The 15,574-nt window shown below is 40.7% G+C and overlaps 2 protein-coding genes across 2 annotated transcripts; one reads left to right on the plus strand and one right to left on the minus strand.

The window, feature by feature from the left end:
* Positions 1-23: 23 nt before the first annotated feature.
* LOC104442857 (DEAD-box ATP-dependent RNA helicase 28) lies at positions 24-11,670 on the minus strand. The gene is made up of 19 exons (XM_010056263.3): positions 11,251-11,670; positions 10,964-11,143; positions 10,774-10,842; positions 10,557-10,663; positions 9,671-9,749; positions 9,066-9,239; positions 8,745-8,893; positions 6,987-7,082; positions 6,374-6,476; positions 6,063-6,125; positions 5,763-5,824; positions 5,555-5,651; positions 4,570-4,688; positions 4,458-4,500; positions 4,062-4,163; positions 2,796-2,894; positions 2,625-2,708; positions 1,947-2,218; positions 24-537 (listed from the first exon to the last, which is right to left on the minus strand). Exons 1-19 carry the CDS (start codon positions 11,539-11,541, stop codon positions 522-524), a joined length of 2,205 nt encoding a protein of 734 aa, XP_010054565.2. The 5' UTR covers positions 11,542-11,670; the 3' UTR covers positions 24-521.
* Positions 11,671-13,065: 1,395 nt separating this feature from the next.
* On the plus strand, positions 13,066-15,508 carry LOC104442954 (ras-related protein RABA5c). The gene is made up of 2 exons (XM_039311803.1): positions 13,066-13,605; positions 14,878-15,508. Exons 1-2 carry the CDS (start codon positions 13,269-13,271, stop codon positions 15,195-15,197), a joined length of 657 nt encoding a protein of 218 aa, XP_039167737.1. The 5' UTR covers positions 13,066-13,268; the 3' UTR covers positions 15,198-15,508.
* The last annotated feature ends 66 nt before the right edge of the window (positions 15,509-15,574 follow it).

The raw sequence follows: 15,574 nt of genomic DNA on the forward strand, positions 1-15,574 counted from the left end.
CATATATCTTAAATAGATGGTGCTGCTGTGCAACATAAATTACCAGTCAAAACAATAGAAGGCAAGAATACACTTGTATTTTATTATAAATAAGGAGAAAACCAAACCAGTTTACAATTAAAAGAAAGGTGCAAAAATCCGGTTGTATAGCACATGTGAATTGGCCATCCCAATGCCTGACCTAAGTAAATACTCTTCTCTGCCTTGACGCCATCCTCCACAAATATAATGAAGTCAGCTCAGCTCTTTTCAGGGGAAAAAGAAAATCCAACCAAGCAAAGTGCTGGATAAAATACCGGACTGCCGCGAACCATCAAGTTCAACTATTCACTCTATAGTAGCCCGTGATGATTTCCATGCGCTCTAAAGATGTTAAAAGACTTAGCTCATGCTTCACACATCTTTGGTCATTGCCCAGGTATCCTTTCCAGAAGCAGCACGTAGGGGCTACCACCACAAATGTGCTCTTCAAAGGTACAAAGAATGCTATCTTATAACATTCAGGGTGCTGGGTTCCTCTGCTACCTCCGCTTGTACCTGGAGAAGGGGCGGAGTGAGAATTCTACTAAAAGAAATGATTTCATCCATTGAAAACTCAAGATTGAATCTTAAACATGGTTCTAAATTACTGTTAAACCCACAAAACGGGAATCATTCTAAAATATCAGGTGCTCTCAAGCTCCACAGATAGCAATTATTCACACAACAGTTCCTCCATATCTTATTAAATGTGACAGTCCATACAATCCACCAATACTAGCATATAGTTTTCCTCCTCTTAAATCTGAACTCCAATAATTCCCAAGCAGTAGAGCACCAGAGAGTTTGTAAAGGTCATAAGTGACAGTATACAAGCACATGTAAGGAATTAAGCATATAAATGAAATATGGCAAACAAATCATCTACACATCAGCAGTTTTAGGAAAGTCAAAAGACATGAAAGTACTAGGATATGAGGTGATAACACAAATTTTAAGCATTCAAGCCCACTCTAACCACCAAAAGGCAAAAGAAGATTCTTGGTTTGTCAACAAATTTAAACAGTTGCACTACCAAACCAACTCCAGATAAAACAATATAAAGCATAATCATTATTGCAAAAAAAAAAAAAAAAAAAAGCAGGAGGAGAATAGTCATGCCATTTAACAAGTAAAACAGAAACGTAGGGAATGAACTACCGGATATCTACAAAATCAAATGGGACCTGTGCATATGTTGCTACATCACCTACACCATAAGTAGCTAAACCAACATTTGTTAGAGATTCAGTCTTATGCCACACAGGAAACATTTGCGATTGCATAAAGGAAAATAATAAAGGATATCAAGTACAATGAGTGATGAAAAGGAATACACTCATCCCGGGGAAAAATAAGATTAAATTATTTCAGTGCTTTACTGGACCAGCTAAGACCATATCCTCAACATCCACTAACATAGATTGAAAATAACAGAAGGGACAGGCATTCCAATTTGGTGACTACATAGATGTGCAGCAAACTTCAAGGACATATGAGCCAGCCATGTTGAAGCTGAGAAAAATCATGTATCACAACATTAACTTGTCACATGCTGTCCAAGGAGACAGCTCCCAAAATAAGATTGCCAATGAAAATGAATATGTAGGAGAACGTAAAAAAATAACAAGGCCAGCCTATCATGAATTTAGTTATGCTAGTATGCTTTTATACTGAATCTCAACTCATAGGTAAAAAATAAATGACTATAGGGCACTGAGGTGGTGCAAAGCTTCCAAAAAGAGCTCAAAACCAAGTGAAAGCATACACAACATCAACCAAAGCATTAACATCCACAAGAAAGTTTCCACTAAACTAGACTTATCAAAAACTTTATCACAATGCACTTCCGAAGTCCTACAAAAAATCTTAGCTTCCTATTCAATTAGATTATACATCAAGGTGGGTAAACTCTGGAGTTATCATACCTTGACTTGCTTTTAAATTTGGACTTCTTCTTTCCAGCTACAGCACCTCTCTTTTTGACTTTTCGCTCACTCATATCACTCTGAAAAAGTTCCTTCATCTCTTCTGCTCTTGATGGAGTTCTTTCAGAAATTCGTTTTGCCTTTTTGCTGGGTTCTCTGACAATCTTACCAGCATCCAGAGCCTTCTTCACTGACTTTGCTGCTTTTGCCCGACGGTATGCCACTTCGACAAGCGATAATCCAGATTTCTCCTTTTTACCACTTCCATCACCCTATAGAGAAGTCAGTGTTTTAAAGAACACTTGCATTTATGGTAGCGCATAAGAATATAAAATGATATATATGAACAACATTGCAGTGTGGGTCCCCATATGCAAACATCTTTCACAAGCATGTGACAGTTACAACAGATATTCATACAGGACTACCCAAACAGGAGGCTCATACTCAATGAAAAACATTAACAGAGGCTATTCATTCTGGTTCTCTTCTGCATGTTTAGACTGTATTGACCGGCAGAATACAATATTGCACCAAATGAAATTTCATGTCATGATCATTTGATAAATTCAAGCACAAGCTGGTTGGGAGCCCAAACAACTGAGCCTTTGTGAGCTCTATTAAATTCCAATTGGAACCTAAACTTTGCAAGCAGGGAAGAAATAACAAGAGATGTACCTCCACCTTGTCAGTCTGATTCTCATCCTCCAACATCTCTCTAGCTGCCTCCAATCTTCGACGCTTTTTACGAGGTAGATTTTTCTGTTCGAAGATTAGAAAAAAGGCTCACACAAAGCACAAATCAGCAAACTTATCCTAACGTGAAATGAGGAAAAAATTAGTGCGTACCTCGCGTTCTCGCTTTCTTTTCTCTTTCATTTTAAGGTCTTCAGCTTGTTGGGCACTGATTACCGCATCTGCAGAACTCTTTCCTTTCTCCGAAGAGGCCTACCATATCAGTTTCAACATGCCAGAAGATCAACTTTAAGGTGAATTAAAAGCATAAAATCCATTATAAGAATGTCAACACTGTAAATCGATGATAGACCAAAAGAAATTCAAGTATCGAAAACTTAACATGAATCAAATAGAAGAATACGAGCATAGATAATAAATAGCGCCATTATTCAATCTGACAGAAAACCTTCTAACATTTGGGTAAAAGAATAATTGCTCCCTGGTTAGTACAGCTGGCTGGATACCAATCAACAGAAATAATACTTCTGACATAAGATGTCAGTAAAGGCGATCTGTGAGGAAAACTGTATATAGCTACCCCAGATGGACTTGAATATTTAAATAGTCTAAGGAGAAGTGGCATATAATTGTTGGAGAGCAGGCAATGAAGATAGTTCTCAGTCACTTCAGCGAGGCATCAGAGGGATGTGATACCTGTCTAAAGTAATACAGATTGTCCAAAAAAAGTCATGCTGATACTTGCTCACTATGCAAGAGATAAGAGGAAATGAACCAATCTAAAATACAGAAATTGTTTAATACAGACAAAACACTTCATAGACAAAGGAGCAAGTGGCTAAATCACTTACTCACATCTCACCAAGAAACATATAGGTTATCTTTCTTCATTAAATAGTATCATTGCTGCCAAAAGGACAAACAATAGCAGCAACTTTTAAAATGACCATTACACTGCCTCCTCTGCCACTCTTAATCAATACATCCTATATGCCATGAAGTTGACCATTCAATCACCATCAAGAGAAGCATTATAACATGCTTCACTAAATTCCGAGAAGGTTGACCAAGAGGTGAGGATTCAGTTAAATATAAAAGAACAAAGTGATGAACTTTTAACTTCAGATCAATCTGGGAAACTATTTTGACCTTTCCAAGTTAATTTTGTCAAATACCACAAGAAACTTGTCTATGTGCACAACAGCATCAAGTTTGTTCATACAGCAATAGATTAGGTCAGCAATTTCTCTCATCCCATCTCCTCAAGTAATCAGCTCATCAATTTTGCAGTACAATTGCATCCAGTCGTTTAATAGTAATTAACTGAAAAAATGAATTCACTTATTGGATGCTATCATGTTCATGGACAACATGTACAAATGAGAAAAATTTAACAAGCAGGTCAGATAAATATATAACCTTAGCTGCCTTTGCTGCAAGTTTCTTCTCCTTTTCCGTCACAAACCATGTTCTTTTAGGACGTGAGAATATATCATCTTTATGAGCAATCAAATTCTCCGCCTGCATGGAATAATAAAAAGCTATAAAGCATTACCAACCAGATGTGTAGCCCCAGCAAAATGTGATTCCATTTTAAGTTCACATGAAAACATGGTTCAGCAACAACACAGAACCCCCCATTAAACTGATTCGTTCAATGGAAGATCCAACATATAGAAGTTCAAAACGATCCACAAACAGAAGGTATAGTTGCTAGGATATCCCAACATCCCTTGATCCATTTTTTTTGGGCAATCACAGTTGAATAATTCAGAAAAAAGAGGTACCAGACACATGCGGAGAGTGATTATTTACCTTGGTGGCCACCATTTCAGCTTTTCTCAAGGCCCTTTCTTCCCTGCACATACGTTATATCAGCAATTCCACTAGAGACACTAATATGTCAGAGTTGACATACAGTTCATACCTCTCTTCTCTTAAAATGGCAGCTACCTGACGTTCCATCCCCTCAATGAGCTTAGACCATTTAATTATTGATTGCTCTGCAACTATTCGGCTCTTCAGCTTGGAGCCAGCTCTCTTAGCCTATTAAAATAGAAAGATGAACTTGAGATTAGTCAATTCTCCAAACGACCAGTATATTTTCACAATTTCATCGACCATTTTTATTTAGGTTTTGCAGTTCTGCACTTGACAAATTCACATGCGATAAATCATAACCGGAAAATACTAGCTTGCAGACAAACAAGAGGAAAAAAATCACAATAAAAACAAAACAAAATGAGACCACTACCCATTGAGCAACAGATCAGTAGATAAACTCATTTTTCTTTCATAAAAGGGCAAAAATATGTCAAAGACTATATTCAGCAAATGAGAAATTGCATTTGTTACGATGACATCACTGCTCTTTTAACAACTCTAATCCAATTTCCCAAGTACTATTACGGCAGAAGACTCATTAAAAAGGCTGCAATCAAATCTTGTTAAATCCTATAATAAGTCGAAGTACTAGAATTGATGACTCTAATGTGGGCCATGGGCTTTGAGCACAAAAAAAGGGCATGGACAAATCTTTTCACCCGTCTTGATAATAATATAATACCTTGGGCATTTCCAGCTTATTTGATTAATAGACTACATTGGTAACATCCCATGCAATTAATGGACCAGAGTGTAAAAGTTTCTTTGCTCTGTCAAGGTCAAAATTCATACTTACAGAACAAAGAATATTTATCAAGTACTAAAAATATCTGCAGTCAATGCAATCTGAATGGACCATTCATTAGTTCTTTAGAACTTTTTATTTCTTTCTTTGCCCCGTTCAAGATCATTGATAAATCTCAAGCAATTAATCACCAACTCTACAGGTGACAAAATGGCTGGTTACCAATGACAACCAATCTGTAAAGCTCATGAAACCACCATCAAGAAGGAAGTATGATGCTCACAATTGCTTTCAGTAAGGACCGGTCATTGTCAGTAACAAAAGTGACAGCACATCCTTCCCTACCCGCTCTGGCTGTTCGACCGACCCGATGAACATAACTGAGAATATAAAGGATATAGTCTTAAGAGCAGTTTCATCAAGGAAGAATGCAGCAGAGATAGAAGAGAGAGATATTTGTACATATGCAAATTTACAGACTTGGTCATTACCTGGTAAGATCACGGGGACAAGCATAGTTTATAACCGTCTGGACACCAATTATATCAAGTCCCTGCATGATTGCCCAGTACATAACATCATACCAAATAATTACTCCTAGTATAGGAGAACATGTTGTAGAGGTCAGATGAAGGGACCTCAAAACTAAAACCTCATTAAAATATACGATTGATGAATCCTAAGCATAAATTTATTCTAATTATTAGGCTAGAGAGGAATGATTTACATGAATGCATGCGCATGACTTTTTTAAGGAGACCCTCATAAGGCAACCCTGTAGGAATACTTACACGGGCAGCTACATCCGTTGCAATCAGAAAATCAACTTCTTGCCTCCTGAATAGCTCTAATGCCTACATATGTGAGAGAGAGAGAGAGAGAGAGAGAGAGAGAGAGAGAGAGAGCAAGTCAGTTGAGACATCCTGATAATGAACGGACAAAATTCAGTACAGCAATCTATATGCAATACTTTGCTCTAACAAATGAGGTTCATGGAAACGTAAGGATTGATGACATTAAAGGACAAGCTTTTCTGACTAAACCATATCAAAGAGCTTTCCACAGAATGTGAATGAAATTTTTAGGGTAATAACCAACTCACATCAAGGCGTTGCACTTGAGTCAGATTTCCATGAAGTTCCGCAGCTTTATAACCAGCTAAACCAAATATGATCTTCAACCTATGTGCAGCGTCCTTTGTTCCACTGAAATTGAAATACAATAATTATATTGAAATAGTGACTGTGACCTATAGAAAATGAGGAAACACACCCAAGAAAATCAATAACAAAGTGCAGAGAAGCTACCTTACAAGTTCAGTAATAGACTGCGTAACATTTGATGTTTTTCACCCAATTTTGTACACAGAATTAGACACTGATCAAACGTTCAATCACCTCTAACAGTATCAAGACCGAATTTGCCAACTCAATCTCCTTGTACATCCTTACCCCCATTCAACGCGTGTGCCCGCGCAATAGAGAGAGAATCATTTTTCGAGTTCCAGGTTAATAGAACATATCCTAAACTCCTATGAATGATACTAGAACATATCTCTATACCAATCTATCAAAGATATTGTGATGTGACTATCACAGACAGTTATGATCTGCAGCCTTAAATACATACAAGCATCAACATAAAACCACTGAAATGTAGGAGAAGTACAGAACAGAAAAGGCCATTGTTATCTAAGTACAATCTCAGAGTGTAACCTGAAGATTATAACTTTGGAGGTGAAAGTTTTCGAACACAAGGCCAGCAGAACCGCGTCCTGATTCGACTCACGCATCCGGCGTATTCTGACCACCCTATATAAGATAAAAGCACCAATACTAAGTACAAAACACAAAATCAAGCTATAACCATGGAGAACAAAGGATTGATGGGGATGATCAGAATGTCCCTTGCTTTATAATCAAGGATAACGTTTATATTTCCACGTAATGAAACCCCTGCTGTCCATATAATCTTAGGCACAGTTAGAGAAGCATCAAAGGTTATGGGGAGAGAAACACATATCATGGTTTACAGGCCAATTCAACAAGAACTGGAGAGCTGCAAATATGAAAAAAGTCGAGAAAGAGCAGATTAAAGCTCATTCAATTAAGAGGGGGCATTCAGAACAGTACCATTGACTGAAGATCATGTTTCACAAAATGGAAGGGTAGGAAGACCAATTGAGCATTGGCCAAAAAATTGCTATAGGTCTCCCAGTTCAAGAGCCTAGTGAATAATTTTAACATATACAATCATTCGAGTTCCATGGCTATCCAGACCTTCCTTCATGAAGAGACCAAGATTCTTTGAGAAGCAATTTGATTTTATGCATGGTCTACTAGTTAGCACAAGGACAAATATAAGAAAGGACTTCCAGACTTCCATGTGATTTCATCGATATGGAGAAAGCTTACAACAGTTACCTAGAGAAGTGCTTTGGATGTTTTTAGAGAAGAAAGGAGTTTGTATTACATATAAGAAAGTAAAAACAACGTGTTTGATGGGGTTGGTGACTTTTTTAAGGACCCGTGGAGGCATAACAAAGCATCTTTCAACAGCAACACAGATGCGTCAAGGTTGGGCTTTATGCCCTTGTCTTTTTTTGCCCTAGGTATGCGCGAGGTTACCAGAAAATCCATTTTGCTCACAACATTGTGCCAGAAACTCAAACTGACACAAAAGTAAAATAAGGGGAAATATTGTGATATATAAGCTTATAACAGCGAATGAGTATATTCAGCAAAAAAATGGCATGGTGCCAATTTAAGATCGACAAAAATTGTACTAAGGTGGTCTGAAAACATGAAAAGGCAAACTTCAGATGCTCCTGTAAGAGTTCTCACCTAAAACGAAAATAAAGGGGAAAAAGAAGGGAAAGACTCGCCAGCAAATAACAATAATGGACAGCTAAAAAACCTTGGATACTTGGATATCATGTTGGATCTAGTGTAGTCAACATTGCTTGCAGGAGAAAATGTTTGGTTGGGGCTTTTCCATAAAATCTTAGTGTAATATGACCGATAAATTGCAATCACTATTGGCAAGTTTCCATTCATCAGTCTCTATTCACTTTGTCAACATCAGCCCCTGAATGGCAATAAACCTAGTAACAAAAGAAGTTAAAACCTAGTCCTCTTACGGGATAGACCATAACATGCAGCACAGTTTCAAAATTCTTGAAGCCATCACTGTAAGTGATAATTAAGATTCTAAATAAAGTACTTAGGAAGAAGCTAAACAAAGTAAGCAATTCAATGCATTTAAAGAAGCTTAAGCCCTGTGCCCCAATCCATCAGTAATCCAGCAAAGATCGAAAAAACTGGAGGAAAAAGAAACATAATATAGCACGATTCATGTGTGGTCCAAATAATTTTTTTCAGAACAAGAAGCTGCTATCGTGCAAGGGAAATACAATGGTACTAGCTAATCTATATTAGCCAAACTAACCAACAGATAACTGAAATACCACTTACTCCTCAGTTAATGTGGCAGGACGTTTTGCTGATGGGTCAGCTGAAAGGCGCAAAGGTTTGACCAGAGAAAGCTGGATAAGCTCATCCACTTCTTCAGTCATTGTAGCTGAAAATAACATAGTCTGCCTCCTTTTAGGACATAGACGGACCTGAAAAATCCACAGACATGAGTCGGTCTAAAGTCATTGAATGGATGGCCATAATAACATAAAAAGTGAGCCGATACAATAATCATATGCCTTTATGTGTTCCGCTTCCTGCAGCAAAATCTAACCATTCCAATGAGATCTCATGGGAAAGAGTAATTGTAAAAGATTATACCAGCTCATGAATTTCAGCACTAAAGCCAAGCTCCAGCAGACGATCTGCCTCATCAAGAATAAGAACTGCAAGATCTTCAAAGTCCACTGACATAGAATTGCGCAAGTGATCTATCATGCGCCCTGGAGTTGCTACAACAATATCTGGCATTGATCTCAAGGCCACTTCTTGAACCTATATGGAAGAAGCATTACTGTTAAATGTTTCCCCAGACAGAAATTCCATACTACGACCAAAAATTCATCAGCATTTTTACAAGCAATAGCAGAAAAAGAACTACTTTCAACTGAAAAAAAATGTAGATGCACTGCACACATCAATCTATACATGCTGTCTACCTATGAGGAGTTTTACTCCATTCTTGATTTTAATTAACATTTCAACTTCCAGATTGAGAATCACAGTCCCAAGACATGATATGACTCCGAATGTCACGAAACTCACAACGTCATATCCATTCTATGCATGAAAAGATGCTACTTTTTAACCCAAAATCTTCTTTGACATGTCAGAGCTTGCATGTCAAGATGTGCTTCAATGTTTTGCAGAAAAGGAAAAACAAAAACTTCAAAGCATAAATAGTAAGGACAGAAAATGAAATCAACCTTTGTAGATAGCCCACCAACAATAAGGCAACATCTGATATCGGTAAATTGAGCAATTTTTTCTATCATGCTATGAACCCTGCAAAAATGTAAGTAAACGAATTGAACCAGACATGTCAGATGTTAGCGGCCTAGCATCACTGGAATAAAATTTTAGGCAATAGAGAAACGAGGACAAGTAATCAGTTTTAACATCAATCACCAAACAAAAGAACCATTCAGGAGAAATTAACAGCTTCATTTTGAGACTGACTTCTTGGACCAAAAGAATTTGAAATTAAAAAGCTTCTTACCAATTCTCTTATCCAAAATTCTACTCAGAAGCATAGATAAAAATTCTCAATGCTTCTCTTACAAAAGATTAAAAAATAAAAAATATAAATGACACTACTAGGTTAGGCCCATGAACAAACTCCGTCAGTAAGACATGCCAACAAGTGGAACATGTAATCATGCACAATGGGAATTCCTGCTTTGTAAAATCTCTCTCAACAGGAGGTAATGGCTCCAATATAAATATAACTTATATAGACTATAAATCACTTAAAATTCCCCCGTTCAATTCCAGAACTAGCTCTGAAGATTGTAGGAGGGAAGTTTGCTAGGGCAGCTTCAGGAGTATTTGACAGGAACGAGAGGCATGGCAACTTCTCTGTGTTTAGTGGTAATATTAGTGTTCCATATGATATTAACCTTTCGTTATTCTGTTTAACTCACTTTCCTTACTGAAAAGAGGAACTACAGAGGTCGACCATTGAAATACAAAGTGAGCAGAAGAAATTGATTTCCCAAGCCGTGATAAGATGAAGTTCCAATAAGTTTTCTATGAACCGTTACGGGCACATAAGTTATAGGTGGACACGAGAAAAAGGTATCGGTAACTTACTGAACTGCCAACTCCCTGGTAGGAGTAAGTATAAGAACCCTTACGGCTTTCACTCTCTTGGGTCGGAACAGCAACCTCTCCAAAGCAGGCAAAGCGAATGCAGCCGTCTGCACAAACCAACATTGAAATCGAAATACTAACCCCCACCGCACAAACGTAGTCGTGTTCCAAGTATTAAAAACTCGTGTACACAAACACTAAAGAGGTTTGTCAATACCTTCCCAGAACCAGTGATGGCGCTCGCACAAATATCACGGCCAGTCAGTGCTAAGGGAATGCACGCGGCCTGCAAATAGAAGGGGCCCCAACATACAGACGTGAAAAGAAGTCGCGTTTGCCAACTAGTGCAATCTAAACATGGCGACAATCACGGGCGCGCAAACGATAAGTAAGTTAATGGAAGGGACCTGAATAGGAGTGGGCTTGGTGTACCCTAAAGCCTCGCAAGCCCTGAGAAGGGGGCGAGAGAGATTGAGCTCCATGAAGGAATTGGCGTGAAAGGAGGTTCCTTCAGCCTTGTCGAAGAAGGGCTTGGTTTCGACAGCATTGCTGCCGCCGTCGCCGTCATCGTCCGGCCTGTAATCTTCCTACCAACGGATGACGGAACAGGACCATAAGTGATGGGGATAGAGAAAGAGAGAGAGAGAGTTTTGACGGTATAAAAAGGGGACGATGATTAGAAAAGTTGGCCAACCTGGATGTCAGGTTCGGAATCGGAGCTGAGGTCGTCGGGGAGGGCCGGGAGGGAGCGATTGGCGAGGACCTTGGCGATCTTGTGGTCGACGGAGGTGGTGCTGTGACGGGCGTGCTCCTCGGCGACGGACTCCGAGTAGGCGGCGAAGTCCCAGGGGGACTGCCTCTTCTCACCTCCACCTCCGCCGCCCTCCTCCTCCTGCTCCTGCCCCTCGTCCTCGTCCTCCTCCTCCTCCGGGTCCTCCGGACGATCTTCGTCGCTGGGGGGTTCGAACACGAAGCTCGGCGACATGGGGGGCCGGCCGGGGACGATCGGACGAGCTGCGGCGACGAGAGATGGGAGGTTGGGGAAGTTACTAGGGTTTTAGGCGTCGTCTCGGCGGGGTTTTTGGGGATTTGCTGAGCTGCGTGAGGGCAGAGAAGTGGCGCTAACCGTAACTAAACGGGGACGGTGGCCCGATTAGCCCGTCCGACCCGACCCCGGTCCTTACTTGGTGGGCCGGACCCAACTTCCACTTGCGAAGAAGTACATAAAAATAGGAACAAATTTTTTATACAAGCTATAATTGGTGAACATGATTTTTGATCGCGTAGCTTTGAAGAGGGCATGCATTGAAACGCTAATCCTAACACGAGGGATGTGGGGGAAGTAAAATGCTTTCAATATCTCGCTTTTCATGACTTAATGCCGAGAAAATATTGATTGTACTTGTTATGCCAACACAACACAGTAAAATGACACTGAGGTTGTAACACATGTTACAAGTGGGGCCAAATGTCTCACAAATTATTGCGCTTATCTCTTTAGATCAATTAAATGCTATCTCTCTCTCTCTCTCTCTCTTTCTCTCTCTCTTGCCCGCCTCTCTCAATGGAGAAGGCAGTTGTGAAGTGGTAAAAAATTTATTCGTTAGTTTCCATTAAATTTGATTATTATCTTGAAAAATCAGAAAACTGGTAAAAGAGGATAAAGCCCAAAATTAGTCAATCAATTAGTTGTGGCATGTCATGTAATTGGGTAATTTGACGATAGAATTAAACAAAAACTACTAAATTGTAAATTTGTCATGTATTTAACTTTTGGGGGTTCGGCTTTTTAGGGTACTAATTCAAACAAAAGGGGAAAGATTATTTAGGGGACAAGAGACAAATGATGGGAGGCAGAGGAGAGACCGCGGTCAATTAGGCAAAAGGCAAAGATGCTTCTGTCCATGTGTAATCAGTCGTGCGTTGTGGCAGCCCCGTCTTTTGACCGGCCCATAAAAAGTAAAAATGGAACCAAATAAAGAGAACATTACGTTACCCCCCCCCAAGTAAAACGTGCATTTCGTTTCATCCAAGGACTGGGCACGGGCATCGGAGACCGCCCTAAAAGTGGGGGCCCAAGCTTCCTCCATGAAAATTGCTCGGCAGGTCATTCGACAAAGACACGGGGCAGGGCGGGGCTGGTATCAGCGTCGACCCCATTTATAATCAGCCCATATGCATCATTAGTCACATAACATCCATTTTAGGTAGTGTCTGTCTACTTTGGCGGAGAGAGAGAGAGAGAGAGAGTAAATTTGGGAATGCACTATGGTACTTGGTAAAGTGAGATTCTATTACAGTATAAAGGTACTTTTGTGGGAAGAGCAAATTTCGCAAAATTTCATGGATCTCGGGCGGGGGGTGGGCGTATTTCGTATTTATGGGATCCAATGGGATCCAAGGGGTAGGAGTAGTGGGACGTGGATGGCGATGGGGAAGGCATGATTTGCCAGCTAAGGTCTGTACCATCCCCCATCCCCCATCCCCATGCCATCCCAGCAAAGGTAGTAGTAGTAGCCGCACACCATCTCTCTCTCTCTTTTCTCGCACGAGCACAGTCGGTGGTCAGGCCACTTTCCCACGTCTTTTTCTCTTTCCTCCTCCTCTTCTCCTTCAATCCCCTCCGCATTCCAAGCGTCCGCTGCATTGGATCGACCTCTGAAGGAACCTGCAGAAGAAGCGAGAGACAGAAGAGCGAGAAAGCAGAGAGAGATGTCGTCGTCGGACGAGGAGGGAGGGGAGGAGTACCTGTTCAAGATCGTCATCATCGGGGACTCGGCGGTGGGGAAGTCGAACCTGCTGTCCCGGTACGCCCGCAACGAGTTCAACCCCCACTCCAAGGCCACCATCGGGGTGGAGTTCCAGACCCAGTCCATGGACATCGACGGCAAGGAGGTCAAGGCCCAGATTTGGGACACCGCCGGCCAGGAACGCTTCCGCGCCGTCACCTCCGCCTACTACCGCGGTGCCGTCGGCGCCCTCGTCGTCTACGACATCACCCGCCGCTCCACCTTCGACAGCGTCTCCCGCTGGCTCGACGAGCTCAAGAGTCAGTACTCCTCTTCTTCCTTTCTTTGCTTCCCCCGTTCCCCCCAATGCCGTCCTCGCTTCGTCATTTGCGCTTTCCATGTTTGCGGCGGTGGATATTTAGTGTAGATCTGTGGGTTTTCGCCTCGAGAGACCGCGCAAATCTAATTTCGCCTGCCTTGAGCTCACTCTTTTGGCACCCGAATGAGAATTGACTAAATGCTTTTGGGAAATTAGCACGCCCGCCGCTTAGGTACATGCCCCTCACACCAATCCAACATTGCCTGTGAGCAAACAAGAAGCTAATTGAGTCCCTGAATCACCGCTATTTTCACAAATTTCCCCTGCTCGCTCTGTTTTTATATGGACACTTTAGCTAATGGTGTCCTAGGAAGCCAAAGAAATCTGCCCGAACGGATGTCTAGTTAACAATTCGAGTAGCACATAGTATGTGTTCAGCTACGGCAGAAGGAAAATGCCATTTAGCGGCTGTTATGGGTCACATCGATTAGAATCGGAGAAAAGTCCAGAGAAGTCAATGATTGAACTAAATGAAGGGTGATTGCAGTTGATGTCGAGGCAGGTAGGGCAGCATCATCATTGTGAAAGAAACTGCAGAGCAATTGAACAGAGAGAGACGGATAGGGAGAGAGCCGTTTCGATCTGCCAGGCAGTTTCATGCTAAAGTGTAGCGCATGCAATGTAGAAAGTAGTTAACAAGCCCAAAGGAGTGATTCGAAGTTCCCATACACGAATGTCGCAGTTGTCTTTTTTGCCATGATGTTTGTCGACCATTTTAGGCCTCCCTTGTTGCTAAACCACTTGAATTCTAGGACAGCAAAACCTACACTTCACTCCAAATTTGCATCGGCCAGAACTGTGTTGTTTCTGCTTCTCCCTTATTATGACAATTGGCAATGAATGATAGAATAGATATACCAGTCACCCCCTCTTTCAAAGTTACCAAATAAAGTCTACTTTGAGTTGGTTATTTACTAATCTTCTTAGTGCATCTCTTTGGATAAAAGTAAACCAAAAAATTGGGCAAGTAGGGTTCAGGCCACCCGGGGGGACAGGGGTGTGATTTGCGAGATGCTTTGGGTAAGCAAAAATTTGTTTAGCAGATTAATGACAACTTCGGTAGTCCTATGATCATCTTTGTTTGAACTGGTAGCTAGAGCCTTTTTTTTTTTTTGGGCCTGAATTCTTGGTTTTATCTGTTGCCATATCTTGAAATTCTTGTATTTGCTTGCAAGTCTCCCCTGGGTTTTAACTGGAGTGAAACCATTTGCAGCTCACTCAGACACAACAGTTGCAAGGATGCTTGTTGGGAACAAATGTGACCTGGAGAGTATTAGGGATGTGACAGTCGAGGAGGGGAAGAGTTTAGCAGAATCAGAAGGGTTGTTCTTTATGGAGACTTCCGCTTTGGATGCCACAAATGTGAAGACAGCCTTCGAGATCGTGATAAAAGAAATATATAACAATGTGAGCAGGAAGGTTCTAAATTCAGATGCATATAAAGCAGAGCTCTCTGTTAACAGGGTAACCTTGGCTGGTAATGGGGCCGATGGATCAAAGCGGAGTCAGAGCTTTTCTTGCTGTTCCAGGTGATACTGTAGAGGTGTAATTCTTTCAAGTCCGATGATGAAAACTTCATTGTCGATTCTATTGGTTGAGCTGTCTGTTTGTCTGGTTTTTGCTTGTTTTTTCTTATCAGGGGTTTTTAAAATGCTGTTATAGCAAATTTTATTCAAGAATATTAACCTATCGATTTCTTTTAGTTCTAGATATATGTAATAGCAAAGAATTACGTGGACCTGGGTTCCGTTTGTGTGATTGGGAATTATGTCTACATATTTTGGCTGAGAGGTTTGCATATTTTGTTCATGGCAGAGGCAAGATAAATGTAAGTTATATTTTTATGTCCGATTCCTTCTTTCCTTTTTCATTTGCGCAAATATTGGAATCACAGGACTAGTAATTTGCCG

The sequence above is a fragment of the Eucalyptus grandis genome, chromosome 1 (genome assembly GCF_016545825.1).
Source record: "Eucalyptus grandis isolate ANBG69807.140 chromosome 1, ASM1654582v1, whole genome shotgun sequence".
Lineage (NCBI taxonomy): Eukaryota > Viridiplantae > Streptophyta > Magnoliopsida > Myrtales > Myrtaceae > Eucalyptus > Eucalyptus grandis.

Excerpts from the sequence above, each read along its gene's own strand:
- LOC104442857 (XM_010056263.3), bottom strand. The coding sequence starts at position 11,541 with ATGTCGCCGAGCTTCGTGTTCGAACCCCCCAGCGACGAAGATCGTCCG. Across the intron at positions 5,652-5,762 it reads TGTCCCCGTGATCTTACCAG|TTATGTTCATCGGGTCGGTC; the intron begins GTAATGACCAAG and ends TTATATTCTCAG. Across the intron at positions 2,219-2,624 it reads ATCAGACTGACAAGGTGGAG|GGTGATGGAAGTGGTAAAAA; the intron begins GTACATCTCTTG and ends ACTTCTCTATAG.
- LOC104442954 (XM_039311803.1), top strand. The coding sequence starts at position 13,269 with ATGTCGTCGTCGGACGAGGAGGGAGGGGAGGAGTACCTGTTCAAGATC. Across the intron at positions 13,606-14,877 it reads CTGGCTCGACGAGCTCAAGA|CTCACTCAGACACAACAGTT; the intron begins GTCAGTACTCCT and ends AACCATTTGCAG.